Source organism: Eimeria maxima, genomic scaffold (genome assembly GCF_000499605.1).
Source record: "Eimeria maxima Weybridge genomic scaffold, Emw_scaff973, whole genome shotgun sequence".
In the NCBI taxonomy this organism is placed as follows: domain Eukaryota; phylum Apicomplexa; class Conoidasida; order Eucoccidiorida; family Eimeriidae; genus Eimeria; species Eimeria maxima.
Genome location: NW_013564050.1, coordinates 1 through 10,394, shown reverse-complemented (window position 1 = coordinate 10,394; position 10,394 = coordinate 1). Strand labels below are relative to the sequence as shown.

Sequence of the window (10,394 nt, the reverse complement as noted above, 5' to 3'; positions counted from 1 at the left end):
GTCCATTTTTTTTTTTTTTTTTTGTTTTGGGGGGGGGTTTATCGCTCTGGGTGAACCCGTGGAACGGGCAATTCCTAGAAGCGTGTGGTAGATTTGTTGGTTCATGCCTAGGACTGCTCTTGTGGGGAACGAATTCCGTATCGGCAATGTGTACGTTGTAGGCTTTGTTGAAGGCGCGATTAGACTGCGCCGTATTCAACTGCATATTGCGTGTTTGTAAAGCAGTACTTCGATAGAGAGCTTTTGCGCCAAATTCGAGCCCCACAAGATCCCTGTGGGTACCTTCTTCACCTCAGACTTACATTTCAACTTCTGGTTTCTCTTCTCAGTTATTTTGTTACCCCATTCCGTCCGGGACAATGCAAAGAACCTCCTGCAGGAGCTTCTGCTACATATGGTAGCGTCTTTATGTCGCACTTGTTCAAGGACTGCACGTCAGATGTTCCTTAACTTCCTAAACGGGGAGAAGGCTGGAGAGATCCATTTTGAACTTGATTACCGTGCACCCCACCTGTAGATGGAGCCACAAATATCTGACATTGTCGGCCACACACCAGCTATGGCAGCGTTCACAGTGTCCTCGCCTATCGGTTCCCAGTTTGCCGGTAATCTCTCTTTGGGAAATCTGAGGATAAGAGAGCGGTGCTACTGCTGAGCCAGAGACCAAATACAGGCACTTTGGGAAAATAGAGAATATTGAACCAAAAAATTGGAGGCCTACCCACCTCTCCGAACTTAAGTGCTCCATCACAAGCCCGGAGCACTCCACCCTACCTCGATTGTTCTAACTTCGTAGCAAAGTGGCAATCTGCAGGTGGTGTGTTCAAGTAGAATTGAACAAACAGTGTCACTAAGACAGCACTAAAGTGCACACCTTGGATAACTAAGCAAAGGAACATACTGGAAAAGTGAGGTAACGACGATGTGAATCCCTTCACACGAGAGTTGGTTGGGAGCAGCGGAGCACATGGATGAACCTGCAGTCGAGAAAGGGCACACTTAAATCAATTGTGTATATAACCTGAAAGATGTTTTGCTTGCGGAAACGGAATTACACGATCACTGAGTGTGCGCATTTTATCGATACTTGATGAAGGGGATTCAACAGAACAGTTACGCGAAGGCGAGCAGCGCCTCAATAACCCCCCACCTCAATGTGCAGAGGAGCCCGCCTGGGCTGCTTGTCTGCACATTGACGTGGGGGGTTCTTGAGGCGCTGCTCGCCTGCAAAGCTGCACTGCTGTGGAACTGCTGAGGATTAACTATCGGGTGAACAATTTTGGTGTACTGCGTATGTGAGTTTGTCTTAGGGCAACTGGAAAGTTGCAGTTTTGTCTTTTCCCATCGGGTCCCATCAAGGATCTGTCACGGGAGTATGCGTGCGCCGACCGCGTCGTGCAGACGTGCTTTCAGGTTCTCCTCAGTCAAAATTTAGTTATATGATTTTGTACACTGTGAAATGGAAATATCACAATGGACTCCCAACGTTCATGTCTCTCAGCGGGATGGCGATGCGCGGTGGGCAGATCCCTTCCGTGCCCAAACTGGCAATGAAAACACCCTCCGGTTTCCTCCCGCGTGTCGGAGTAGAAATCGAATGGCAATTATTCATAGCACTGCTTTTTCACTGGTTTTGGTTATCTTCCTTTTTTCATATTTTTGCCTCTCTTCAAGGGGCCTTCGCCAGTCCAGGACTGCGGTAGTTCGTCGCCTCGCTAGCGGCGATGAGGATGAGACGTGCAAGCACATTTTGAAGCTGCTAGGTGCAGTTGAAGAAGAAGGTCCTAATACACCTTTGGGTTCTCAGGAACCCCATCAGATCTCAGAACCTAAGCAAAATGTTAACCCTAGGAAAAGGAAGCCTAGCCCGCCTACCCACGGTGACGACCCGATGACAAAAAGGCCTTTACTTGATAAGCAGATGGAGACTTTGGCCGGAGGCTTGCATGATGATTTTCACTTCCCGGCAACTTCTTCGTCTCATGCCTCGGGAGCTCAGGGTGTGGAGGGATACGCGAAGCCTTCTGGGAGCTCTACAGAACTATGCGCCAGCTCGACATCTCTGCAAGGCGAGCAGTCTTCCAGTGGGTGCCCCTTATCTGGAGACTTGCAGATCCGTCAGCCAGGATCGCATAACAGTAGTGGACCGGCACTCAGCACAGAAGCTGAAACGGGATCGACTGGGTCTGAGGGTGTGACAGATTCCGGTCAGCTCGAGGAACGTTTTCTAGCACCAAGCCTCATTGACCAGTGGTTCCTTGACTACATACTAGAACCATCATCGACGCCATATACTGGAGCAGAACAGTACAATGACCCACAGAAAATCCCCGTTCAGGGGATGGCCAACGCGGCCGATCTGCTTGCCCACACCAACAAGCATCTTCCCAATCTGCCTAGTCCGTTTGACCATGGCAGCGCAATCGCTAATGCGTGGCTCCGTGTTATGGATGCTCAGAATGTGCAGGAGAACGCGAGGCCTTCTGCAGAGCTAGACAGCAGCTTACCATCGCTGCAAGGAGACCAGATTACCCTTGGATACCAATTCTCTGGAGGCCTTGCGACCACTCAGAAAGGAGCTGATGAAGCTAATAGGACAACACTGACCACAGAAGCCGAAACAGCATCGCATGGGGCTGAACCAATGGCATATCACAGCTTTCTAGATATGTTGCGTGCAGATGAAGGAACCCTAGAGCAGCAGTGGCTTGATGCCATCACAGAACCGTCTTCGAGTTCATTCCCAAGGAGCGGCGTAGGCCATTACCGTGACTCGCCGGAATTTGGCGGTCAAACGACAGCCGACGGGGCTGATCAGCTAGCCCACGCCCACATTAAACTTGCCGAACCGCGTACTCAGGTTCATGGCAGCAAACGCAGTAGTGCGCAGCTACCTCTTGGGGATGCTCACGGTGTGCCGCCTCTGCTGGATCCCAGTGGAGGGTCTACGGAGATAGACAAAGACTCGGCACCTCTGCAAAATCCTTTCGTGCTACGGCATATTCCACCATTCATGAAGAAACAATTGCAGGTACGTCCTCATCCAAGGTATATTGCACGTTATCGCTTCTTCAGTGGTTTCCCTCATGTCACAAACCACACGGAAGTTGAAAAATAAGTCGTGTCAACGCCACATATGTCGTACGCTGCCTCTGCTTTGGCGATTTCTTTTCTTCTAAAGACCCTTTGCATGCTGCAAAATGAATTCTTGTTTATGACTCCTGACTTGCCTGGTGGTTGGTGCAGCGGCGCAAACCGCAACTGTATTGTTTAGTGGAATGTTCCTTCTCCTGCGTTCATGAGTTTTCTGTCTATTGGAGCCTCAATCTGGCGAATTATCGGTGGCTTAAAAGTATTGTTTCGCTTCAGGTTCCTCCGCTTAGTCTCCCCACTTGGCCTCCCAACGAACTTCGGGCTTCAACTGCATCGGTCCCGTCATCGAGCGAGGCGCCATCAAGCGAGGTGCATCCGCCTGGATCCGGGCCTTCTCACGTGAGTGTTTGGACAGTTGACACTTGAGGATAGTTGCAAACACTTATCATTGAAGTGGATCATTGTATTCCTATATTTGGGTGTGCTGTCGTTGCTGCTGACTTCGTTGGCTTCTGTGCTACTCCAGCTTCACCAGTCTGCAGCTTAGCGTCGTATATTATGATCTCGCCCAAATATCAAATTGCGCACATTTGTTGACACGGTTTCGCTGTCAGTCGCCTGTTGTGTGCCTTCGTCGTTGACTGTGTCTTTTTACATTGTTCATGTGCCTTTATCGATTGCTTCCCCTTGCGCTGTTTCCTTCTCTGCTGCTCGTGTTCTAAGCTTACTGCTGAAACCAAGTCCCCAGAAGAACATCCATTATATCGTTTGCCAGCGGCTGATCCTCCAGGTCAGCTTACCCCCTTCAGTTTGGCAAGGGCTGTCATGTATACCCACCGAGCAAGCTTCCCCCAAACATTGGTTTCAATTCACAAACTGCTGAATAAAGAGCGACTCCAAACTGAGGATCAACAGTCACTAATAGGTCTGGCGGAACAGCTGGTTAAATCTTTGTCGTACATGGGCAACTTTGTAAAGGACAGCCTCCCTGTCTCCGAAATCTACGAACCCATGATGCGTCGATTTCTCACAGCAGACGCATTATGGTGCATTGGCACAGTGGTTGGTTCTCCAGTGGGGAGAGAGGACTGGTGGCCTCAAATCATGGACAAGCTTTTGTCAATTCCTAATGTTAAAATATCATATAGACAAGCAAAAACCATGCGGTATAGATTTGTGTGCCGGTTGAACGCTGCACTGCAAATGTATCGAGAGGGACAACGGCCAGCTGCTGCAGAGGTAGTTGAGCTAAAAAGAGAAATATTTTGTTCCCCGCATCTCCCTAGTCGGTTTCGCTCTCGTGCTTATGAGGTATTCAGAGAAGCTGCCGGCTGCTGATGCCTTCCTATTACAATGACGCAACTTTTGCTGCCACTCCCGAAGGAGCATAAGTGGTACCGTTGTGCTCTTCTCGGACATTTTTAGTGAAGAACTGCAGTCCTGCTCAAGCAGCCGCTTGCTGCTAGCTTGTCGTGGATGGAGTCGAAGAGAAGCTGGGATCTTGCCGCATCAGATGCCAAAACTTCCATTGGAAGCTGCACCACATAACAGATGTGAGTGGCGAGGACAAGCATCTCTTGAAAGTATTGGCACCTCTAGCGCATAAGCGGAACTTATGTGATTGCATTCTGGTACACTGAGTAGGTGCCTTGTTGGAGCATACCCTTTCGGTGTTGCTCTTTGTTGCATAACTCCGTAGAATGCTTCGAAATGCCATTTTTCCACTACCTTTTTAAGTGTTTCAAATCTTCTCCAGGTAGTAACTCTGTATTGTCTAGTAGAGGGTTCATCGAATGCCTTAGACGCACGGAAGAGGTAATTATAGTGAGACGGGAGAAGTGTTAGCTTAGCATCAAGTTCATGGTAAGGCCGAAAAAAGTTCCCAGGTCTGGTTTTGGAGGCAAACGAGGTTAAGGGGAGGTGTTGCCGTAAAGATACTGCATGACCGGCAATATTAGGACATCCTAGAGTCATACGAAGATGAGAAGGCCCTACACTATGTCGAGTGGCTAGCAATGAGCGAGACAAAACGTGACGACATTTGGTAGAGATCGCTAGTATAAACGTCGAAGATCCCAAGGGTCGCCGTTCATTATAAATCCTCAAATGTTCTAACATGGTGAGGTGGGCTTTCTGCTAAAAGCGGAGCAGGCAAGAAATACAAGCGAGCACCTGTGGACAGCAAAAGCTCTTATTTGAGCCGACTCATGCATAATCAGGCATGTGGCTTTTGGAGCATTTTTGACCCCTCAGCAGGTTCGTTTTTGCACTCGTTACATGCCTATCAGCGGGGACTCTCCCTCCACAAATACTGCGTTCTATGTAAGCGTGCACGCCGCCGGAAAGGCTGAGACCAGAGGTGAAATCAGCATCGTATGGACCTACGACTAGCATACTTCACTTTGGACTAGCATTCTGCGCTGCCCACAGTACAAACACTTTGCAGGTGCGAGTGCGTCTGTGTGTCTGTGTGTCTGTCTGTTACTGGCTTCCACTTAACCAAACTGCAAAGCACCTGCAGCCATATTTCCGCTGCAATGGACCCTCCAACGCAATGAATGAAACCAGCCTCGGGAAAAAGATCAGTTGTGTATTGCTTGGCGCTTTCACACGGTATACAGTGCATAGACGCTACTCGACAATGACACGGCTGAGGACTTACGGGAAATTCGCATCACCCCAAATCAACATAATAACGCGAAGGACGTAAAGGAAGGCATTTAAACCGAACACACCATCAATGCCTGCACATACTCATCAAATTTGATTGTTAATAAACGTAGTGGTCAGCTAGCTTCCTGCAACTTATTCCGCTGCATATAATGGAGTGTTTGCTGGCTTTAACTGCTCTACGCTGTAGCTTTTGTGGCCTTCAGCTGTAGCTTTTGTCTTTGCACGCACATAGTACTTATCTTTGCATCTCTAGATGTCATCATGAACCGGATGAAGCCAAGAAACGTACACGTTGAACAAAGTACAATGCTCGACAAGGACAGAAGGCCACCACATGCTACTTCCCCATTATACCGCCCTATACGCAGCAGCAGAGCAGCTTTACATTATAGTGATGCACCTACAGCCGCGGCACGTCCACAATGAGATGACCAGTAGGATTCTTCAAGTCCAGCTGTATTACCTTTGTAGTGCAAGTTAGTCTTAGTACACATTCCAGGGATACTCCATGAGCTCAGGCCTGTCTCGCGGCACCAGCCTCATAAATAAGTACATTGCTGCCACAGCCTGTATCTCTTGCTCATTTGCAGCTACGCGATTTCCTCAGGGGCAGGCAAGAACCAGTAACCCATCCTGTAACCCCTCCTCAGATCCTCGAAAGCACTGGTGGAGTGGTCCAAAGAGCTCGGCAGGTGTACAAGAAAAGTGGTTGATCACCCACAGTCAATCAGAACGTTGTGATCGATCCTGTGGAAGCAAGCAGAGGCTGTGTTGCAAGACGCACCTCGAATAGGGAAATTTCTTCCTAAGTTCGGCATATGCTAAGTCTGTTAAAAGGAATGGCCCATCTGTGCAGAACGCATCTCGCTCATATGCTAGACCACCTCACGACCTCAGCGGTTCACCTTCCCTCTGCATTCATAATGGCGCAATGTGTGCCATTATAACGGGGACGATTGTCTTTCTCTGATGGTCAACTTACATCTTCAGCTACCCATAGCCTGAGAAGACAATGATGCTGTCCTCCTTCCCTTGTCTCTTTTAGGCATGCAAACCACCTTCCAAGTGCTCGTCTATGTATCGTCTGTGATGGGACAGCCGGCCGTTTTACTTGTGAAATATGAACATGTCGTATGAATTACTGGTCACTCTCCCGGCAGGTATCTGAGGCAGGAAGCTTTTCGTTAATTGCCTATCATTATCAGTACCAATCGCATGTGTTGTAGTAGGTACTCTACTAATATCTGAGTTTGATTCAGGTATTGGCTAGATACTGTATCCTGTAGCAAGTATACCATTACATGGGCCACTGAAATTCTGTAGAGTTGGGCTCTGGCTTAACCAGGAGCTTCCCCGATGGCACCCACGCATCGAGATATACCCTGCCGGAAAGCATGCGGGCCTCTGTTGGAAATCAGTGAGACCTATTGTATGCATGCATGAACTTTGACAGGCAGTAGAAAGGGTAATCTTCGGTGACGCCACGCACCATACATCTCTGGAGGGAGAATAAACGATGAAGTTGAACTACATGGAAAGGTGATGCCTGGCCCTTTCGGAGGTACTACAAGGGAAACTCCACAGCAGAGACGGTCTTTTGAATGCAAGCTATATTGTCAAAGACTGGCTAGGAGACGGGTGATTGCCGCAGGTGCGGCTTCTTCAGCACTTCTGGGCTCACTGGTGGGGCTGTAGCGATTTAGGGGACTAAGCGGGAGAAAGGATAGCCGCATCGTGCAAGCGCTTGTAACCGGTTGATTCCAGAGAAAAAGCAAAACCCAGTGCAGGATGAGTTGTATCAGGGACCTAAAGAATTTCAATGGCGGTGGAGAAAGGAGCACTTAACTAGAGTTCGTGGTAATTCGGCTGCAGCACCAAAATATACGATTCGACACAAATACAGCACATTTAAAGGTAGGTACTAAACGTTTTTTCAGCAGCGCGAGTCACTGGGAACTCACAAAACAACAGATATGCCCCTTAGCATAGGACTGGACGCCCCTTGCGTATTGAGGGTGATGTGTTCGCCCAGGGAGATAATTGTGAGTGGATTGGCACTGTCTAGCGTGGACAACACTCTTGAGGGCTTTGCATGCTGATTGCATTCGACCGTTTACTGCATGTGGGTATAGACAGCCGCTTGCACTGCCAAGAGTAGCCGAACTCTGAAGTTCGTGCCGTGAGAAAGTCCTTGAAGGGCTCGGTTCCGCTGTCTGCAAGTGCGGTCTAAGACAAAACTAGAATGCACTCAAGTCCCCACTTCTCAACCGCTAAAGATTAAACACAGAATATCGCTGGAATCTGGAGACTTGTCCGATGCTCACTAATGCAATAACGGGATCTTTGGCGCTCCTGGTCAAGTGAACGTGCGGATATCCAGAATAATATTGCGGGGCGTAGGTCGTCTGTTGTTCAGAAAACTCCAACGGCGGGCCTGCTGAGGGATCGTAGAGCCCCTTCCAGCCACCAGTCAGATTATGCTCATATTCAAATGCAGATTCCGTGGCCCCCTCCTCTTTTTCACCTCGCCCAGCCAGGTTTATTCCATTTTTCCTGAGACAGGTCCCGTCGTCAAACCTGTGCATTGGAGGAGAACTTGGGAACCTGAGGATTACTTGCGCCTTTCTCCGTTACCCAGTTCCACCAGCTCAACCAAATCTTGGTGGGCTTTGCCTGAATTAATGCAAACTGCTTGACGTAGGTTGTGAACCTCGTATTATCCTAGGAGTCTCGGAAAAGGAGACAGAGGTACCTGATGGAACCTTACTGGCCATACCGGCTCTGCATTGTATACCCCGTCCCTAATCCACTTCCTGCGTAATACTGGTTGCCTAAAAGCTCGCACGGTGGAAGTTTTTCTGTGACCCCTGTCGAGAAACCCATACTAAAGTAGAACTTTCCAGATGAATGTAATTTTCGTATACAGGCACTTGATGGGTCCGGTAAACTGTTTACTAAAGACAGCACTGACACGTTGCCAGAAGGAAGCCAGAAACACGTGGACACCTTGGAGACTGCCGTGGGAGCACGTAGTGCACTTCACAGCATCAATAGCAATGGACGCGATCAGTAATCGAGTTCTGCATGGGCTCCTATTGAGATGGCGGCTTTGGACGTGTCGCGGGATCGACAAGGAACCTGCCAGTTCCAAATTGCCTCAACTTGTCATACCCTCGTGCACGGAACAGAGCCGGGGCATCCGGGGAGAAAAGCACTTCTCTTTTGAGCTCAATTACCTCCTCAGCCGAAGGACGCCGTCCCTCCCGGTATATACAAAGTGCGGCGATGAACTGACGGACAAGCCGAAGACGGCTGTCTTTACCTCGTGCGCTGGATATTTGCACATTTGGAGAGAACGCCAAGATATCCATCACTTGGTCCCACCACATCTCCTTCTGCATTGACGAACCGACCACAACACAAATGCTCCATAGTGCATCCGCTATAAGAAATCGCCGCATGACCGATTCCTGTACTTCGTAGAGGGGGATAGTTCCCTTCGGAAAGGTGTCCATACTGAATGCAATCTTAACTAGTTTCTCGGAAAGAAATATTAAAGACTGAAGATCGTCTCGAGGGAGCCGCAGTTTAGCCAGAAGCTGCTGAACTGGCGTAAGAACATAGGGAAGCGAAATTCGTCGTTTATACATGTTGACCCGTTCGAAACTAAAGGGTATAAGATTCTGTGAATAGCTAGCCGTTGGCAAACGATAGAATGGGTGGTTTTCTGGGCCCTCATCCTCGAGCGTTGCCTTGAAAGACAGAGCAAAAGAAAAACGACGCACGAAGAAATATCTGATGACAAACTGGCTGCTCTAAAAACAGGCGCTCAAAGATGAAAAAGCACACACTGCGTCTGATAGTAAAACCGCGTTGACTACAAGCTGCAATTAGATGAGGGATATGATACAAAATGGTACAAAAATCAACTACCGGCTGCTGTCAAATGAAGACTGAAGCAGCCTGGTGGTCAGAAGTGTCACAGCAAATACATTTCCACATGGAAAACACCTGAAGTGCACTTGAACGCCATGCATTTCTAGACCGTGCCTTCAAGTGCCGATGATCATAATCTCATAAGACTCACTAAACTATGCAGAATCCCCAGCCACTGGTCCTGACTCGTTGGAGGCAACGATCCACTTGGGGAAGCCTGAGGAGCGATAGCCGAGTCGGGAAAGGCAGAAGAACCAACAAATTGTGGTGCCTGAAGACAAACAATGCACATAATTCAACAACCGGGAATGGAAGTTTTATTAAGGAGCCCACGAAAAAGAAAGTCACGATAGCCAACCGAAATCACTGTCCAACGAAAATTATAATCGTGGATTTCGTCACTACGGCAATAAGCTGGCAATCGGGGAACGATATAAAAGAATCTTTTGTCAGCCTGAAAAGCCTCTCAAAGAAAAACAGGGATCCGTGAAGAAGCGGAAACACGAAATATATCGGGCGTAAGCGCCCACCTGCAAAGGAATGCCCTTGGATGCAGGAATATGCTTAGCCGCCACAGAACCCGCGTGCAGTCCGACCTTCCCGGAGCTGATGGTTGTCCCTCTAGACACTGTAGGGGGTTCCAAGTACATCTGTACACCCGGCGCCTCCCGAAAAGGCAGATAAGTACCATC

At 48.9% G+C, this 10,394-nt stretch overlaps 2 protein-coding genes across 2 annotated transcripts; one reads left to right on the top strand and one right to left on the bottom strand.

Moving 5' to 3' along the window:
* Window positions 1–1,459: 1,459 nt before the first annotated feature.
* On the top strand, window positions 1,460–3,734 carry EMWEY_00046670 (hypothetical protein; the record flags this gene model as incomplete). The annotated part of the gene is made up of 4 exons (XM_013479205.1): window positions 1,460–1,518; window positions 1,675–3,031; window positions 3,370–3,492; window positions 3,708–3,734. 4 exons carry the CDS (start codon window positions 1,460–1,462, stop codon window positions 3,732–3,734), a joined length of 1,566 nt encoding a protein of 521 aa, XP_013334659.1.
* A 3,739-nt stretch (window positions 3,735–7,473) lies between these two features.
* Window positions 7,474–10,393, bottom strand: EMWEY_00046660 (hypothetical protein; the record flags this gene model as incomplete). Its single annotated transcript, XM_013479204.1, has 7 exons — window positions 7,474–7,572; window positions 8,091–8,222; window positions 8,344–8,439; window positions 8,543–8,633; window positions 8,938–9,581; window positions 9,854–9,973; window positions 10,233–10,393. Coding segments are annotated over 7 exons (1,343 nt in total), but the record flags the coding sequence as incomplete, so codon positions are not given.
* Between the last annotated feature and the right edge of the window lies 1 nt (window position 10,394).